Source organism: Paramisgurnus dabryanus, chromosome 15 (genome assembly GCF_030506205.2).
Source record: "Paramisgurnus dabryanus chromosome 15, PD_genome_1.1, whole genome shotgun sequence".
NCBI classification, from domain to species: Eukaryota; Metazoa; Chordata; class Actinopteri; order Cypriniformes; family Cobitidae; genus Paramisgurnus; species Paramisgurnus dabryanus.
The window spans coordinates 13,857,633-13,878,238 of record NC_133351.1 but is presented as its reverse complement, the minus strand read 5'-3'; the positions used below and the strand labels follow the sequence as shown (position 1 = coordinate 13,878,238).

General features: G+C 35.5%; 2 protein-coding genes across 3 annotated transcripts; one reads left to right on the top strand and one right to left on the bottom strand.

The window, feature by feature from the left end:
• Positions 1-5,283: 5,283 nt before the first annotated feature.
• Positions 5,284-13,103, bottom strand: slc5a3b (solute carrier family 5 member 3b). Of its 2 annotated transcripts, none has more exons than XM_065251836.2 (2): positions 12,842-13,102; positions 5,284-10,515 (listed from the first exon to the last, which is right to left on the bottom strand). In XM_065251836.2, exon 2 carries the CDS (start codon positions 10,248-10,250, stop codon positions 8,121-8,123), a length of 2,130 nt encoding a protein of 709 aa, XP_065107908.1. In that variant the 5' UTR covers positions 10,251-10,515; positions 12,842-13,102; the 3' UTR covers positions 5,284-8,120. The 2 variants fall into 2 exon arrangements, 1 of the variants encoding a protein (XP_065107908.1); XR_010526941.1 differs by lacking the exon at positions 5,284-10,515 and adding an exon at positions 10,522-11,810 and having other exon boundaries at positions 12,842-13,103.
• Positions 13,104-14,192: 1,089 nt separating this feature from the next.
• Positions 14,193-18,743, top strand: atp5po (ATP synthase peripheral stalk subunit OSCP). The gene is made up of 7 exons (XM_065251837.1): positions 14,193-14,294; positions 16,005-16,055; positions 16,566-16,676; positions 16,765-16,894; positions 17,100-17,212; positions 18,071-18,157; positions 18,508-18,743. Exons 1-7 carry the CDS (start codon positions 14,268-14,270, stop codon positions 18,616-18,618), a joined length of 630 nt encoding a protein of 209 aa, XP_065107909.1. The 5' UTR covers positions 14,193-14,267; the 3' UTR covers positions 18,619-18,743.
• Positions 18,744-20,606: the final 1,863 nt, after the last annotated feature.

Genomic DNA, 20,606 nt, shown 5'->3' with positions numbered 1-20,606 from the left:
TCGATACCTGATTATTTATTCTTCTTAACATTGTACCTGATGCAATGATTACTTTAGCTTAATCTTTAATTGAACATCTCATGAATTCCTTACAGTTAATATAGTATTTAAAAAAAAAAAAAATACTCAGATATTTTATTGAAGAGAGAGAGAGGTTTGGTTTTGCATGTAACTACTGTAAGGAGAAGTGTTTGTGATCAACAAAGAGAAAAAAAAATTCCCATAGGATTACAAAGACAGTACAGTACTTTTCCATGTAGTCTCTCTCTCTTTTCTAACAGACTTTTTCTCTCTAGCTCTCCCATCCTCCTCCCTCCAGGTTTTTATACTGAATGTGCAACATGTAAAGTGTTTTTGGAATTTTGTGTGGGTTTTATCTGGAGACAAGTTTTTGGCTTTGGGTAATAACAGGCCAACAATCAAAAGAAGTGAAAAATTACAATATTGGTGGGTGATGGTAACACTTAACGATAAGGTTGTATTTGTTAACATTAGTTAATGCACTAACTTCTATAGTACTTCTACAGCATTTATTACCTTAATTCATATTGTTCATTTCTGCATTTAATAACGCTTTATTTAATCAAAAGTTGTTAAAAAATGAAAATTCTGTCATCATTTACTCACCCTTATGTTGTTACAAAGCTGTATAAATTTTTTTTGTTCTGATGAAAACAAAGGAAGATATTTTGAGAAATGTTTGTAACCAACCCATTCATGGACCCCATTTACTTCCATAGTATTCTTTTTTCCTACTATGGAAGTGAATGGGGTCCACGAAAGGTTTGGTTACACAGGTCATTCAAAAATATCAGCTTATCCAGGAATCATTTTGAGGTAATGAGGTTTACCTTATTTTTCTGTACCTTGTGCCATAGACTGTATTTCCATTTATTAGGGTGACCAATACGTACCATTCTTCCTGGACGCATCCCGTCCAGGATTTCGGTGCGTCTTCCGGAAGTCGTATTTGTTGACCGCATATGCCATTCAATTAAAAATTCAAGATATACAATCGTAGTTTCATTCTTACTTTAAAATGTAACGGTTGCTTTTCTGTAATAATAATAATAATCCTCTATGACGTATGCGGTCGACAAATACGACTTCCTGAAGACGAACACAAAATCCTGGACGGGATGCGTCCGGGAAGAATGGCACGTACATTTATGTCCTCCATTTTCTCGCATTTAAAACCTGAGGTTAGGGTTAGGGTTAGGTTTCAACAGATGGTCTATGTATAGATATATATTAACACAAGATTTCAGCAGGAACTGCTAATGGCAGTCAACAATAGGGACAATATATTGTACGTCACTATTAATGAAGTAATGTGTATTTTAATGTGTATTTGATTATATTTATTGTATGTTTTGTGTTGTGTGGATGCAAGCTGTGTATTGGCTCTGTCATGGTGTCCAAGACAAATTTCCTAGGAATGGGACAAACAAGTATAAAGCGAAGGAAAAAAGACACTTTATGTAACACAATCAAAGGGGTGAGAACTGTTTATCAAAATGATGTACAATCATAACTTTAAATAATGAGAAAGAATTTAGATAAATACCTAGCAAACCACAATAGTCCGTACTTAAAACGCCTTTTTTGTACAGTAGAAATGTACAGCATTTGTTTTATGCAGTACAGAAACATCTCGTGGTAAACATACACGTAAACTTGATCCCAGCAAAACCTGACCCCTTTGGGACCCACGGCCGCAGACCTATAACCACAAATATTCATATTTTCCATTCAGATCCTTATTTGTGGCATGGTTTCATAAGAGGCGGCATTGCCAGAAGAGCTGAGCAGCTTCACTGGACGTCTTTACAGAATTTTGGGAATGTTTGGTATCTGTGTGTGTTTTGCTGTGGCTTGTGCTGGAGATCAGGATAGTTCGCCATTCGAGATAAAGAACAATATTGTTTTTCGTGTGTCTCTGCTCCGGTATGTGATTGCTTTTGACAGGTTTTCATTAGTGCACAAGGAAAATGTAAGTACTGAAATGGGTGTGTCCTCCTTATTGTACTGAAAGACCGTTTCATGCTTAACAAACAACCACAAGCATGAAGAATCAAATTTTTATAGGTGTAGAGCAATAAAAAAGCTGCAGTGTGGAGCAACACGGTACATCCAAGTATTACAGTAAATTACAATAGTGAACTACGGCAATAAGATGGTATTTACATAATAAGACAGTATTTATACAACAGCAGATGCACAAAACAAGAGATTTGTACATGCAACTCATAAGTGCACCAATGTGGTGATGCAATGTATTGCATGCATTAAAGCTGCACTACCTATGGAAAGGTTGTAAATATATATATTATATGATTATTCATCATAATCATATATCATCACCATATACATACGTATACAAGTATGATATAATATAATATAATAAATAATGTATATTCCGAGTAAATGAAATATAAAGACTACAGTAGACTACTGTAATAAAAATTGCTTTATTAACATGGTGTGGGTAACCTGAACATGTCAGCCATTTTGAAATAACGCTTTGGCATGTATTAAAATACACAATTTACATTATAATATAGAATATGATAGTAATAGTGAGTTTGATGAATGATGTTAACAATACTAGATAGATTTTGTTGACATTTATAGAGAGATTGTTGTCCTTGCACCAGGCTATAAGCTTCCTCACCAAGTTGGTTGCTCAGTTTTGTTGCTCATGTTATCTGCATTGTATAAAATGTTATCACATTACAATACCCAACATTGGAAAAATAAAATGCAATAATGGAATAATTAGCATAATAAACTCTTGGAGAACAGAAATTAGAACTTTGCCTTATACTATAGCATTTGTGGGAGCAGTCCGGATGAGCCAGACATGCAAGAACAACATCCTTTTGAACAATCCTGAAGGCATGTGCCATTATGTAAGACTCATTTTAATAATCAAATATCCTGTTATGCTTTGCATTTATGGTGAATCAGTGTACAATCAAATCAGAATTTCATTTCATCAAAGTAACTGGCCCGATGTATTATTCTTGAAGGAAAATACAATTCGTTTTTTTTTGTTTACAAGATTGTTTTATTGTAGATTACCTATGACAGTTAATCATCCTTATCCTTATTTACTGTTAGACCTTATTTATATAAGATTACATACATTAAAACTATGGATTTGTAAAATTAATGCATTATGTATATAGACAAATAATATGGATTGGGGTCAGTTTGATAAGAAATGTTTTAAATTCAAATCTTTATTAAAATTGACTTGTTTGCAGAGTTTGTGTTTGCTTTGTTTCAGACTTTCTTTGCACTTTTTTTAACCGAATTGATGTATAAGAGAAACAATTGAGATATTAAAGAGCTCTCATCTGTGATTTTTCTTTCTAATGGGGTGACATACAGTATTTTACTTGGAGTGCATTTCCCACTGCTACGAGTGAGAAATATTTAACCTTTAGTCCTAAAATTTAATAGATGTTGAAATAGAAAAGATGTCTCTGTCTAGCTCCAACAATGAACAAAGAACAGCCCACAGTATTGTTTTGACTGTCAGTACTTTTCCACTGCCTGTGATAAAAGAACCAGTCCCAGAAAGAGATAGATAGAAAAAAGGTCACAGTAACATTATCTCAATAGGACTAAATGAACAGATATTAGATTGAGCTCTGTATCATCTTTCATGAGATGGTGCTTGATCAGTGGCACTGAATTAAGAGATGTAATAGCTTCTGTTGACAGGATGCCATCAAAGCCACCAGCTAATGAATTACTTATGTTACATTGTGTGTCAATTTGGCCTAGTACAGAGCCACTGCATTTGTTTTTACCCAAATACTATAAACTTGAATCCTGACATGCAATATATTTTCATGTTTCTGTCATTTTTTATATATTGAGTAACATAATCAATATGACTTAAACATTTTAATCATTTAGGTTTTCTTTTAGCTCTTTATCACAATTAAATTAACACAGAGATGGTGGTTGCATTTTTTTATGTGCTATGCATATTTTCTCAATGTCACTTTCTAACCTAGTCTTTTGTAATATCCTTTAATAACTTACAAAATAACTGACAAAAAAGTACCTTCGTCATTCTCCAGGAAGTGAAATATGTTAAGGGGAAAACAATGACACACCTCGGTAAGAACTACCTTTCTGTGATATTTTGTGGTATTGGTTTGTTTCACTTTTAAACATTTAATCCTATAAGTAAAAATGACAAAAAAAAATATTTTTATTCTTTAAAAGTTGACTTTCTCCATTACTGTAAGTACTAACTTAAGCTCTTAATTTCTGCCCAGATATCTTCTACTCATATATACTACTAAATAATCAAGTTACACTAAGTAAAGTTTTAATACCTACATTGCCATAAAAATGTGGTCTATAGCCATCACTGAGGAGGTACCTTTACAAAAGGTTTCTCCTGCACAAAAGTCTGGTGCACCCATTTATAGATAACTTTACTTACAATCAACAGCACGCATATACAAAACAGCTTGAAACCTACTTTATACTCTTTTTGATTGACCTATTTATAAATAGAAATAGGCTATAATGTTGAATCTCCCAGAAGGGAAGCCATTGAAATGGCCCAGTTTTGAGGGTATGCTTAGACGTGCATTTTGGGCATAGCCATAACACATTCTCTCAATCATGAATTCTTGGAACATCTTGATTGTTTATCACCAATACCCCACCAACCCTAACACTTTATTGCCAAACAAAGGTGTGGAATCGTGCATTAGGTCAAAACAATGATTCACCTACACACAAGGTCACACCCTTTTCATAGAAGGTTTCCATTCAGTCACTGCCATTCCTATTTCAAAGATAAATACGAAATAACATAGCGGTTGTTAGTGGAAAACTACTGTGCAGACAAAAATACTGTAGATGACAGAAAGAGCAAGAGAGAGAGAGAGAGAGAGAGAGAGAGAGAGAGAGAGAGAGGGATCGAGATCAGAACATATAGCGCTATAATCAAATTTTGTATAGGCGTACCCCTCTTGTTTTCTTTTATCGCTTTTTAGCTATGTGCACGTATAGTGTAGGTATATTAAATGTATTAAATAAATTATCTTTGTACAGAAGTAATTGTCTTCATATTAAGCATATCAAATTTGTGTTGACTTTTATTTAGAGAGGGCAACAATTTAATTATTACAAATAAGCAAGTGTGTACTGTTTTATATTACAATCGTGTTTGCAATGTGATATTTTAGATATTTGAAAGCAATTCAACAATACAGTATGCAAGTGCTATACATAATGCATCAAAAATAAACTCACACAGTTTAATTTTCTCAAATGAATATCCATTTATTTATTTGCAACACTTTTGATAATAAAAGTAGCAAACATATACATCATTTTTGTATTTCTGATAAGATCTGACATTAAACCCTAAAAACTTCAAACTTAATCTTGTCGGCTTGTAACACAAATAATTGATAATTTAGGCAACACAAGAAATCAAGAAATGTACAAACAAGTCACCAGTCAATACAAATATTTGGTATACACCATTCATTACAAATGTAAAACAAACACTGTACTTGAAAACAAATAAAACTGAAAACTATTTTATGAAAGAACTGAAATTGCAGTTATAAAGTTGTAATTGAAGGCAATGTTAAAATGTGAAATTAAAACTTAGAATAATATAAATGTTAAAATCAACATTGATAAAACACAAACAATATCACATTGCCTTCCAAATACAATTAAAAAAAGACAGTGCCTCATCTAATCACTTTACTGTAAAACCCATTCAAAAACTCAAAATTTGGGCTGTTGAACTGATATGAAAATCTGAGGTTTATCCAAAACCAACTATCATTTCCATAGTTTCACTAAAGCATTGCCAGAAAAAAAATATATTAAATGCTCTAAGATTAATTTGTACAAACATAAATAAGATGACCTATATTTTGTAACTTAAAGGAATTATTGTCATGTTTGAAACAATTAATCAGATTCAATTAGACAGATTCCCCAACTTTTGTAAACCTACAATTAAATTGATTTATTAAAGTCTGAAACGAAGTTAGCGATTGTCTTCTTTTCTGTATCGTAGCATGAGTGAAACGGCTTCTGAAATGATAAATGAAAAACGTAGGCTGGGCCATGTTGCTTTTTCAAAAAAAAAGTGATTTAAACAGTTATTACCAAAAAATGTATTTCTATTTCATGGTGACTTTAAAGCCTAAGCAATGGTATGGCTAGTCAAATGTTGTATGCCAATGTTAAACAAACAAACAAATATATATAATATATATATAATAAGACCTTCTTCTGAAACAGCCCTTTAACATGGGAAAGATAAATTCAAACAATGCCAAGATGTTTTGTTGCACCTTTGGGTCACATATACAAACTGAATTAATGTTTCAAAGTGCATTAATGCAAAAACTGAACGTGCCCTTAAAAATAAGTTACTTCTGTTTAGAAAACATTTCGCATTTTCACTAAGTTCCCCCTTCGTCTGGACAAACAGTGCATTCAACAGCAGATAACAAGCAAAGCCTGTTACTGCATTCTTCTTCTTCTATAAGAACAAGATACTAGTTTGCGCAGCAATCAAAATTTGACATCCCTCCATTATTCAACCTGTTTTGGGATATCGTAAAATATTTCTACTTAAAATATTCAAATTTCAACAGCATTTTTTTTTTGTGGTGATTGTCATGGTCATTTCATAAAATTACAGGTAACCACACAGATAACCAGAGTGTGCTGGTTGAGTTGTATTGCAGTAATACATTCTTTATAGAGGAATTTTTTTGTACCTTAACTATTATATATACCCAAAATGAGGACAAATCAGTTACTTAAAGGCCCTTGCATGAAAGGCATTTGACTTTTTTATTACAAATGTCCGATGAATGTAGCCCCACCTACAAGGAGTTTTTTTTACACATCATCAAAAAAAAAATACAGCAAAAGACATACATAGTTACAATTACAATTGACCTAGTTACTGACAACTGACAATCAAAAGACTTAAATATTCACTTGTACTTAAACATGTACAACAAGATAATGGTACCAAGTTTAGATGGCACAAGCATATTTATATGCACACGACAGTGTTTTTTTATTTATTTATAAAACTTAAAGACATGATAAATTTCCCACCTTTTCTCACTGAAATGTCATTGTTTTGACAATTTTCATTTCACACAAACTTTAATCAATTCTTAAAATATAGTAGTGGCGGCTCGTGACTGCTCATCCGAGGGGTGCTAATTCAAAATAAGTGTTCGGAGTGTCGTGTGTGGTTCCTTTTTTTAAAATATGTGTTTTGCGCGTCGAGAGATCCTGTGTGCTCACGTGTTTCGTCAAAATAGGTGCCTGCTGCAGACGCGTCAAAACCGTCAAAACTGATAAAAAGACGCTCACGTTCACAAAATACACGCAAGACACTCCCTTAACCGTAAGCTTTGATTACGCATGAGATTATGCGAGTTTCTGACCAACGCGAGCGTCTCTTTTATGATAAACCCTTTAGACGCGTCTGCAGCAGGCACTTATTTTGACAAGACACGTGATGCACACAGGATCTCTCGAGGGCGCAGAACACATATTTTGAAAAAAGGAACCACACACATGATGGCCGCCAATGAAATATAGCCAGTCGGTTATATAACCCTATCCATTGAAGACCTACAGGTGGCAAATTCATCAGTGAGGTCAAGTTTTAAAAAAATGTCCTAATAGTGCTTACGACTAACTTCCACACACTCAGAAACACAAATACTTAAGGCAGCAAAATTGAGCTTGTTTTAGTATAGGACTGAATACATTAGAGCAAAATTCAGCACTCTTTACAAAAAACAGCATGTCCTACATGAGGCTTAGTGTGTCTTTTTATAAACTATAGAAAATATACAGTTTGTATTTGGTTGTCGAAACATAACAAAGAGAAGCTGAACTATTTTCCAATGAAAAAAGATTAAATCACTTCTATCAGTATGATTTAAAAATGTTCCCTAAAAGAAGTTATATATGGGAAAAGCACACTGTAAATATTACAGACCCTAGATGGCTTGTAATAACAAATAGATTATATACATGTGCTGTCCATACACAGTCTTCATTGTAACCGCAGGTTCAGCACATTACAAAGAAAAGTACACAAACATGAAGATACCCAGTGAACAGACAACTATCAGGCCACAGTTCAGTAAAATTTTGATCTTTGGGGGTTCATGAAGCATTTCACAGACAGTTGCTTCATCTTCCTCAATGATTTTCGGTTGAGCAGCAGATGTATTTTGCTTATGCCTACAAATCCAGTCCAACACTTGCAGGCAGCTCTCATCATCACATTTACTTTCACTATTTTGATTCAGAAGCTCTGCATGACCGTTGCTGTAAAGCTCCATAGGTGTTGATGCCGTGCTAGGGGTCTTTGGATCTTGGTCACAGGTGGAGGGTGTAAGAAGTTTAATGTCAGCCCCATCAAGACATCTCTCGTTCTGGACATCCTCGGGCACATCTTTCTTAAAATCGCCATTGCATGACTCATTCTTATCGAGTTTGTACATTTCCTTTCGTTCGGTCACAGTAAGTTTTTTAAGTTCCCTTAAGCCCCAGATAGTAGTACGTTGGATTTTATCTTTTTCTGGGGGTAATGTGCACAAACTGACAATCACAGCCACCAGGCCAGAGATCCAAAATAGCCCGGCAGCGATATACATATAATGAACGTGCGTGATAAAAGTTGGGCGTTCATCCGGCTGGTCACATCTCGGCTCACGATATATAAAGCCAAGGATGAGCCTGGTGGTGCCTAGGGTGAACCCAGTCATGCCACCCCAAAATGCTCCAGTCTCATTACAACGCTTCCAGAAGACTCCCAGCAGAAAGAGAGCAGCAATAGGAGGTGTGAGGTATCCGGCCATTTCTTGAATGTACAGGTACATCTGGCCACCTTGCATCTCAATAATGACCGGCACCCAAGCAATGCTGATAATCACCATGAACAACACAAACAACCTGCCAACCACCACCAGCTCACGGGATGTGGCGCGCATACGCAGCATTTTATAAATGTCCAAAGTGAAGATGGTGCTAGCACTGTTGAAAATTGAATCCAAGTCACTCATAAGGGCAGCTATCATGACAGCCATCATTAACCCTCGCAGACCCACCGGCATTACGCTCATGACCAACCGGGGGTAGGCGATGTTGGAGCAACCAGCCTGACTGCCACACACTGCCATGCAGTGCTCTGGTCCGATGCACGCCAGCTCATCTGGGAACATTATTCTTGATATCATTCCTGGAATGACGATGATGAACATGGGAAAGATCTTGAGGATACCTGCCATAAGAGTAGAGCCTTTGGCATGGGCGATATTCTTAGCAGCTAACACTCTCTGTACAATGACCTGGTCAGCACACCAGTACCAAATAGATGCAGGTGTCTGACCCAACAGGAAGCCCGGCCAAGGGATGTCCTCATCAAGCGGCCCTCGTAGGAGCTGGAGCGAATGTGGCTTTGGATGAATTCGGCAAGAGTTGGTGTATGTAAAGCTAAAGTTGTTGTTAGCCAAAATGGCAGTGACATTCGGGACCGCCAGCATGTATTTTTCCCGTACACCTTCCAAACCCCCCACTTTGACCAGGCTGATGATAGTAAGGGTTAATGCCCCGCAAATCATAAGCACAGCTTGTAGGGTGTCTGTATAGATCACTGCCACCAGTCCACCTGTCACTGTCAGCAATGCTGTCATTGAAATCAGCAGGATGATTGACAGGTAGAGGTTCCAACCGAGAGACTCCTGGATAAAGAGAGCTCCCGCATACAAGTCCACAGAGATTTTAGTAAAGACGTAGAGTAAAATCGAAAGGGCTGCAAAGTAAACCTTAAGCCGCTTGCCCCCATAACGCTTGTAAAGGTACTCTGGCATGGTATAAACTCCACAGTGGATATAGACTGGGATAAAAACCCATCCCAGCAGCTGCAGAAGCAGGAGGGCATTGAACTCCCAAGCACCCACTGCAAAACCGCTCGCCGCACCAGATCCAGCAAGGCCAATGAAATGCTCGCTACCAATGTTGCTCACAAACAACGAGGCGCCAATCACCGCCCAATTCATAGTTCGGCCCGCCAAAAAGTAGCCACTGACAGTGCTACGGTTTGCCTTCCACATGGCGAGGAGACCAATAACAAACACAAGGACAAAATAAAGTGCGACAACTGCAATATCCGCCGCCTCCATTGCTGGTCCCGTTATTAACATGTTTAGGGTTACTTAGCCCACAGGAGGTGCACAAAAAGATTTGTTTGATTAAATATGCAAGAAATGCACATAAAATCTCTTATTCCTTTGGTTTGCTGTCTTTCTAGCAGGAGAAGGAAGCATCCACCATCTGCCAGGTAAAGCTTTATTTTGTTTGTGTTTTGATTCGATTTGATAATCCAACGGTGCTCTCATGAAGCACATGAGGTTATTTTGGGAAGGATGTCTCAGGCTTCTGGTCTACAAATGGCGAGAGTTTACATTCCTGCAAGACAGCAAACACAGAAAGAAAGAGAGACAGACAAAGCATGCATTAGATGAAGTATAGATCAAGATATACACTAAATTTGTATATGTCCCTGTATGTAGCTTTTCAATAGTGACTGACCATCTTTAAAAAACATGACAATTGTGCTTTTGGGTCAAATGTTTTATTGAAAACAATGTTCATGTTGTTATTCTGCAAGCATGGATATTTTACATAGTATTACAAAATAAATAAAAAACAGGTTAAGTAAAGTTTCTAATAGTAAATACAAATATCAACAACTTAAATAGTTGTTAAAAATAGCATAAAACTTCATGCAAAATCCTGTAAGGGAAATTTTTAATGTGTCTTGTTTGGATTCTCTGAGGAATTATATTTTGGCTTCTCCGCCCTTTTGCCTTGTATTTTGTAACTTGTATTACAAACTATTCTAAGTAATAGAAAAACACGATAACAACTAGCAGCTTCATACATTCTGGTTTAAAAGCTTACAAATTCTTGCATAACTTGCAGATACATATTTGCTCTGCAACCTGAAACATGTACTAAGCTCAGGAACTAATTCCTCGTGAATCATGATGACAGATTATTGCGTAACATTACATGAATCGGTTTGCGATAAAATCCAACATTAGCTTAAGGTTGGACTGGAGTAGTGCAATACTTTCCAAACTGGTTTGCTGAATAGTAACTTCAGCAATCTTCAGAAGTAGTGCTTTTTACATACTATATAGTATAGAAGTAGGCGGTTTGGGATGCAGCGTATCTGATGCCCATCACAAAAAGCTATTATTTAAGGACTACCGCCTCCTGTTGGTTTAAATTGTGAAGTGGCCCCTGTAACTCATTTCATATGCATATCACATAACTATGCAATAAATCTTTTCAGTACAATGAAAACTCTGTTTCTCTCACATTATGGTCCAAATGGGAGGCAGATGTCCCACCCCTTTCTAAACAAAATCGCTCTGTTTTGGCCCTTGCTGTCTCGGTTAAAGCCACATGATGCTGGGAAAACAAACACAATTTTCTTTTCATAAACCTCGCTTTTTATAAACCAGGTAAGTTTGTGTATAGACTTATCGCACTTTCTAAAGTTTCTAGTTTGCTTGTCTAATACATCCCCATATGCATGGACACAATAAATAGATTTATTCGTGATACAGGTTAAAATATGACATTGGGGCAGCACAGTGCGTAGCACTGTTGCTTCACAGCAAGAAGGTCCTCGGGTTCAACTTGTGTATGTATTAACCAGTCCTCGCCAATCGCCATGTATATAGCCATAGATGCTGGAATGGCATATAGAATAAAGAAAGAAAGAAGAAAACATGACATTATTGGTATCCCTTTATTTCCATGTAAAAAGGTTACACCAAAACAAATTCCTTTTAACTGACTTGCGATGGTTATCAGGATCCACATCCTTATGAAGGCTATAAACAGACAACTCTTCACACGACAACTGTAAAAAACGAGTCTATACTGTAAACAGATGCTCCAGATAGGTGTTAAATTTAGTGACCTGACTGACTGGGTTAATCTTACGGATTTTCTGGTTGGCCAAAAGAAAGAGAAAGACTTTGCGGGGGAGAAAGGGGAGGGCAATGAGCAAAGAAGAGAAAAATTTCCACTGGCATTCAACTCACTTCAATAACAGAGAATCGTTACGACCTCAAACATGCGACAGTAATGGCAATGAATACAGTTTTGCGACATTTTACACATACAGATGAGCAGTCGGGAGCAAAAATATACGATCTACAAACAAGAAATAGACTTACGTCATTTACACCATTCATTCAATGACTGACAACCATCACCCTGTTTCAGGACCATACCTATCAACTGACACTGCCGATTGATATTCTAGTCTTATTAAAACACAAGCCGACCCAAAACTAACGTGGCCATTGACACGCGTGGAATCAATGGCAAGTGACAGGAAAACAAAGCACGTCATCCCACGACATCGAAATTTCTAGAAGCGCCAGTCGCCACACGAGTAGCCTACTACTGAACGATGCTTCTGGCTAATATATTAATAATGACCATAACTGGGCTTGTTATTTGACGTAGAGACTACATTAACATTCTGACAAAACGATATTTTGTACTAGTCAGAGACGTGTTCTTTGCCACGTATTTATCTTAGTACATTGAAGATCTTGCATCAATTTCCTCTCTTCAAATTTGGCGCATCTGTACGTATGTACGTCGAATCAGTTTACAGGCTTCAGTACGTTCGAATACCTGGTTCTGTAACATTTTTACCCTATATATGACTACTTGAATATATCCTCTTAAGTTCAGTGCAACTTACCAAATTTTTATGATAATGCCCTGATGTTTGCTGAATGAGAGATCTGCATGCGAGGTTGTCATCTGTCAGCAGCCTACAACAGCTCCTGTGCTGTAGGATGTTCGCTATGCTCACTCTCAATTGGTGACTTTAAAAGTTGAAAAGTAAATTATTTCATTCTTTATCTGCACTTTCTTCGGTATGCTCCAAAAGCGGCTTTTATAAAGATCCACCACTCCTTTTCTTCCGCTGTTCACGCCCTACTGTATATTATATTGTAAAACGTGACGTGTCCGAACACTCACTTAATTTGCATATTAAGACACCGCCCCATTGATTCTGAGAGAAGTCTCGCCTTTCATCACCTTTTGAGGTCCCGTACTTTATTTTATTTCCTTAATATTGGAAACTGCCAGAAAATGCAATGAATGGGTCACGATTAAACCCCTAGGATTAAACTAACAGCAGTTTTGGAGAGGCTAATTCTTCTAAGCCTCTTATATTTTGCTGTCAAAAGAATAATCTGGAAATGCAACAGAAGGTTTCGTAGCGGTCAAGTTTAAGGTGCTCATCTAGAATGTTCTTTACCAAATTGTTAGCCTACTAATCAAGTTATCATTTCTGTAAACACAATTAGCTTATTTTCAACATTTCAATCATTTGAGGATTAAAAATGAAAAAGCATCATGAAATGACGTTATATATTGACATACTTGATCAGGATGCAGGCTACAAATAGTCTTCACGTAATGGAACAACAAGGGGTTTAGAAAACAACCCATTGCTTGCTCCAATAACATTTCAAAACTTTTTTTATTAGACATTGAACATAACATACAACATTTACATTTTTAACAAGACATCCAAAAAGATAACATATTTAAGAAATTGGATTTACAGTACACAAAGACGTTTAAATAAAATAAATAAAAAATTATACAAATAAAAATGTAAAAAAAAAATTAAAAGAGAGACAGCAAATACCAGTTTAATTTTCAATTAACTTCATAAATGAATGAAGATCGTTTTGTGCTGGAGAAATTCTGGCTCCAAAAAAAAAAAACGATCTCGTGTGATGTAGCCTAATGATAAGCACAAGATTAATGGTCAAAAATATAAAAGTTTATAATATTTTTGTAAATCCTTTTAATCCTTCTATAATATTAGGTTTTGTAAAAGTTGTTTATTTAAATGTTATTACGTTTTTAGAATTTGATGACCATGCATAAGTCTTCAAGCTTGTTTAAGCTTAATAAGCATGTTGAACATTCAGAAACATTAATATAATACCCAACTTGTTCTAGTTAACTATACCCGAAAACAATTCAGGTAATTTTCCACTAACGATAACTACATTTCCCATAATGCATGTGCGGTAGTCTTAGGTATTTCTTCCTATACTTGCACGCATGCGCAGTGCTTTTGACCTACACAGTCGCAGGAGAAAATGGCAGCGCTTGGAGTGGGGCTTCAGGTATGACATTCTGAAATTTTTGGTTGGTGTGTTGAAAATTACGAATCCTCTGCATTTTTGAGTATTTAAATTAATGCGATCTTTTGAAACCAAAATAATTTTTTGTAATTAAAATATTTTCTTGATAACAGAGCTAGGCCTAAATAGACAGTCTAACCGCAGGAGCATGTACAATCATTCAAACCTTCTGTTCTTATGAGAGGTTCCTTATTATGTAAAAGGATTAAATAATGCTTATTAAAGTCTCACAGCTTAGGTTGTATTAGTTAAAATGATTCGGTGTTCTCTGAAATAGATTTGATGATTTTCTGCAATTCACTCTGAAGGTTACGGTGCTTAAAATGTATATGACAAAGTAGGTCAGTGCCAGTGGCCGTTTCTTTAAACCTATCTAACGTAACCTTAGCTGTTTTACAGATTTTGAGACACAAACACTAAGTGACAATACTGAAATGAGAGCATAGCCAGCCCGTTGAAATAATAGTCCCTTTAATCTGATAGATTTACTTTATACATTTATTTAAAGTCATTTTGTAGGTACGTGACAAAATGACGTAACGCGCACGATTGCTTTGTTCCCACGGATGTGTTCCCAGCAGGTATTCAGCGCCAGATGCGTCGGTGACTTAAAAGATCTGTTGTATCTTTGCTTTGATAATACCTCTAAAGCCCATATACTAGTGACATAAATTACTTCCTCACGTTGATTCTCACGTTCGAATTTCCAAGATTGCTGTCGTAAGAAGAAAGTTATAAGCGAAGCAAAATTTGTCTCGTGTTTGGCATTTAAATCCTTTATGAAGGCGAGTATTTTTTTGTTTCAAACCAAATACTTTTGATAGAATATACATTTAACTTGAATTAGGTGAAGTTTGGGATTGATTGTAACATTCGCATGTGCTTTTTTAAGATCCGCAAGTGACGTTGTTCAAAAGCAGAATCGCCCATTCAATCATATTGGCTTCCAAAACTTCTCCGTTTTCATCAATCCGTGCAGTATTTTTCAAAGTAATCATACAGAACGAAGGATTAGAATCTCTAGATTACATTATTGGCATGATTTTGTCAAACATATAAATAAATACATGCATGCAACATGCATGCATTTATTGATTTATTAATGATAAATAACATAATCATCAATTAATGTATTAATAATATCTGACTCTTTAAATTGCTCGCCAGCATTATTAGTCAATTAAGAAATATTAAAGAAACAATGAAATTTTTCTTTAATATATAAAAATATAGCTTTTATTTGAGAGGGCTTTGATTTCATATGGAAAGATATGCGTGGATTGATGCTCTCGGTTTCATTAATTAGTGGTTAATCAGAAATAATAACATTCTTATATATACCTTTTAAAAAGATGTCATCTTAACTTTGTTGGACTGTTAATTACCTACAATTTGGTGTTTGAATTATGCAAATAGGCCAAGAAATGAGGAAGTTATGATATTTTGAAGTGTTTGGTCAAGCGGAAGAGGTCACAGTTTTTCATAGTTTTCCTGTGTTAATTGGGTACAAAAATGACCCCCAATTTTCGAGTTTAAAAATGCCATAACTTTCTTAATAATTATCCGATTTTAATCATTTAAAAAACATTTTAAATTTTGTTTTATTATCTATCATATGGATATAATTATATATGAATTTTCTAGATTTTTTTTTTTTGTCACATACCTACATTTTGTTTTTTCTCTCTGCAGGTGCGTCAGTTTAGCACGTCTGTGATCCGACCAGTATCGAAACTTATCAGGGTAAGTGAAATATCAATAAAATAAACATCCAGGGAAAAACAAAAATGTTGAACGTTTCTATGTAACCACAATTTTCATAAAAATGTTATTGCAAGAAAGATGTTATTAGATAACGTTACTACTCATTATAAACAGAAATTAGGTAAAATTACATCTCATGTTGGTAAACCATAGTAAAATTCCTAGATACTGTAATGGTTTTAGAACTTACAATAGTAAATATCAAAGAATTTTGTTCATTATAAAATGTGCCGAGATTTACAGTGTTACAAGTTTTGTTATTCAGTTGTTGATTCATTTTCCACAAGCTTTGACAATAATGCTTTTACTTTGTTTGTAATGATCCAAAGTAGTCCTGACAAATTTTTCTGACGCCTTTGTTAATATAGTTTTTCCTCTTGTCAATGCAAATAGTGCATGTGTTATACATGCATACATACATACATATTAAAGATTGCAATAGATTTTTAGCAGACAAGGTTACCTTCTTACCATAATATGTCTCTCCAGCCCCCTATCCAGGTCTATGGGGTCGAGGGACGATATGCTACTGCACTGTTCTCTGCTGCCAGTAAGCAAAAGAACCTTGATAAGGTTGAACAAGAACTTCGTAGCGTAGCTGTAAGTTGCCTTTTGAATCCTTCTTTTTGTTTCTGCTTGTCTTACACAATAATACAACTAGTTATTATATCTTTTATATCCTTTCCAGCGCCTGATTAAGGACCCTAATCTCTCAAGCATTATGCTGAACCCTCATGTCAAGCGCAGCGTCAAAGAAAAGACTTTTGTTGATGCCCTGACTAAGGCAAAATTCTCCCCCATCACTATCAACCTCATCAGTGAGTTTTCCGACTATCACAATTTGATTTGCTAGATGCTGGAATCAGCTGACTTATGTTACTACATTGTTTATTACAAGTGTAATAAATTACAGTACAACTTTCTAAAAGTATTGCATTTATTAGATAAACATTTCTGCAGGAGACCTATAGCTATGAATGGTTTTATATGCAGGTGTTTTGATTTTTTTCTTTTTATTCACAGCTGTCCTAGCAGAAAATGGCCGCTTGACCTTGACCCCTGATGTTATTACAGCCTTTAGCAAAATGATGAGTGCCCACAGAGGAGAGGTCACATGTTCTGTCACCACTGCCCAGGTTGGCATTTTTATAAATGCATGAATGTGCAAACCTTGTTTTTAAGATGTCACTGTTACAAAGTATCGTTTTTGAAGCATATTTCAACTATAAGCACCTTTTATACTTAATAATGCTGGAAAAAATACTGGATTTATTTAACTTAAAATGTGCAAAAGTTTATTAATTTTGCACCCTACTAATTTTATAGCTCCAAATGAATGTCCTATACATATACATATCATTTTATTTCGTAACAATAACTCTCAATAAGATTTAAAAAAATAATCTAGCAAAATATCAAAATTACCCCATAATTTACTCAAGCAATACATAAGATAAACATGTCCATTATCTTTCAGACGAACACATTTGGAGTTATTTAAGTAAATGTCCTTGCTTTTCCAACTTTTAACTGTAGAAAACGAGTATCAGGGAACAACTTCTGACTTTGAAGCCCAAAAAAGTGCATTCATCCTTCACAGAAGTAGTCCACACAGCTCCAAAGGGTTAAAAAAAGGTATTTTGTGGGTAATGTTGTGATTTTGTAAGAAATTTGCATTGATTGCCCACAGAAGACCTTTATCACCCCCCTTGGAGCCATGTGGATTACCTCTGTGAAGGATTAATGCACTTCTGGGGGGTTTAAAGTGAGAAGTTGTTTCCTGATTTCCACAGTTATAAGCTTGAAAAAGCAAGGACATTTACTAAAATAACTCCAAATGTGTTCCTCTAAAATATATAAAAGACATGTGTATCTCGGATTGTTAATGGTAATTTTGATATTTGGCTGGAGTATCCCTTTAAAATATGAACTTTGTCATTGTTGAGTGTGGATGTGAGTTTCTTTATGTTCTTATTTAATGTTTATTCATGCAGCCCCTGGATGAAGCTAATCTTGCAGAGCTGAAGGTGGCACTGAATGGTTTCCTTGCCAAGGGAGAAACCATCAAGCTGGAGACCAAGGTTGGGCTTCATTTTATTCCTATTCCATTAATTTAAACACTAAAAATGTATTATTTTAATGGGTAGATAATTTTCATGACCTTGCTTGATTTTAACCTGTAGTAAATTATGTTTAAAAAGGTTAATCGAAATAACATACAAACACACCTCATTTTAGTTTAAAATAGTGAATCTGGGTTTTAGTAGGGCATAGGCTTTAAAAAAATTTTTTGTCTTATGTCTAGTTTTGTTTTCATCTTCTTCATGTACAGAAAAATGCAGAGTGAATATTTTTAAATATTTAGTAAAGAGATAATATTTATTGTGGTGCATAACAACTCTTTAATTAGTTTCTTTCCTCCGTTTTACAGTCTGATGCTTCCATCCTCGGAGGAATGATTGTGAGCATTGGTGATAAGTATGTGGATATGTCTACCAAGACGAAGATCCAGAAGCTTACCAAGCTGATCAGGGAGACCTAAGTCCTGTGGACTAACCAGATCTAATCACATCAGATTTTAGGGGTGAATTAAAATCCTCTCTCTGATATTGTGTAGTTGAATGACCTTGTCCAGTTGCGTTCCAAATAAATATTGTGACATTTAAACCTTGTGTACGTGTTTTATTTAGATTAGTATAGGGTTAAAAGAGTTTCAGCACATAGGTAAATCAAATTAGGAAAAAGCCATTTTTGAAAACGCTATTGACTACTGAATTTAATACTACTGAATTTCTTTAAGATTTAGGAACAAAGTGCTGATGTACCAAAACAAAAAACCTTAAGAACACCAAATCTAAGGGCACAGATGAAGGTCTTTCATTCCTTATGCTTAAACTGATCAAACACTTACAATTTATAATTTGTAATTTAATGTTTACATTGTATTTTAGATATCTGATTCTGCAGATAATTTATTTAATCAATGCGTAATAATTTTGTGGTAGCACAAGTGTAATCAACAAGCTACTGTATATAAACTTGTGCTGTTGTTCAGGGCCGTCTTCGAAACCCAAGGCAGCTGACTTGTTGCCTCATGAGGCAATGACTTTGGCGGCATGAAGGAAGCTCTGGGAAACATATTCCGACAGCCTTTGTAGGCAGCGTAATGGAATTCTGATTAAAATATAAATGGTGAGGGCCTTTGTGAAACATAATCCCATATTTGAAAAATATAATAATGATTTCTCACAATGAAGGTGGCTGCGTCCAAAAGCTCTAAAATGCTGCCTTTGTAGGCAGCATTCCAAGGCATCAAGCCATGTCTGAATACAATGTTAGGTTTACTTCCTGTCTCTTGAGATACCTTCATTGTCCTGTCCTACAATTCTATGTGTGGGCGTGCACAGGGAATGTGATTGGTCGAGTTGGAGAAAATAAAATGGCGGCCAAGAAGCAGCTGGAGCACAAATGTATTGTAAATAATGTAATACTTTTTACAACTTTTAATTGCATTTTTAGTGAGAAATTGGTAATGTAGTTTTAAAACATAGGATTGGTGATCACAAATGCACTCTCTATTTATTCGGACAGAATCCCATTACGCTGCCTATGAAGTCTGTCCGAATGCGTTTCTCTTGGCTGCCTTCATGCCTCCAAAATCATTGCCTTATGAGATAGCGAGGTAATAAGTAATCTGCTTAAGTTTTCGGATGCCGACGGTATCTTAAGAGACAGGAAGTAAAGCAAACAATGGATTCGGACGTGCCATCATGCCTTGGAATGCTGCCTCAGAAGACAACATTTTAAAGCTTTCGGACGCAGCCCAGATGTAAAGAAAGGATGTTCCGGTTGGTTTGTGTAGTGTATCTTTCCCACCTCTCGTCCACTGTGATTGGACAACTGGACAAAGTGACTTTACAGAGCACTATGTTTGAGATTAACAGTTGTTTTACACAGTATTTTACAAAGAAACTTTTAAAATGTATAAGAACCTAAATGAATATCTATATTTGTTTTGGAATTTTTTTTATAATTTCAGCCTATGCTTGTGATATGAGCAACATATTTGCAAAAAATTTTTAGATGCAAAAGTAATTTTGATTTACCAACTTCAAAGTATTCTGACTACAGGTGCTGGTCATTTAATTACAATGTCATCAAAAAGTTGATTTATTTCACAAATTCCATTCAAAAAGTGAAACTTGTATATTATATTCATTTAATACATATATCAAATTTTTCTTCATTTTAATGTTGATGATTATAACTGACAACTAAGGAAAATCCCAAATTCAGTTTCTCAGAAAATTAGAATATTGAGAAAAAAGGTTCAGTATTCTATAGGCTACACAATCATGGGGAAGACTGCTGACTTGACAGTTGTCCAAAAGACAACCATTGACATCTTGCACAAGGAGGGCAAGACACAAAAGGTCATTGCAAAAGAGGCTGGCTGTTCACAGAGCTTGTGTCTAAGCACATTAATAGAGAGGCGAAGGGAAGGAAAAGATGTGGTAGAAAAAGGTGTAC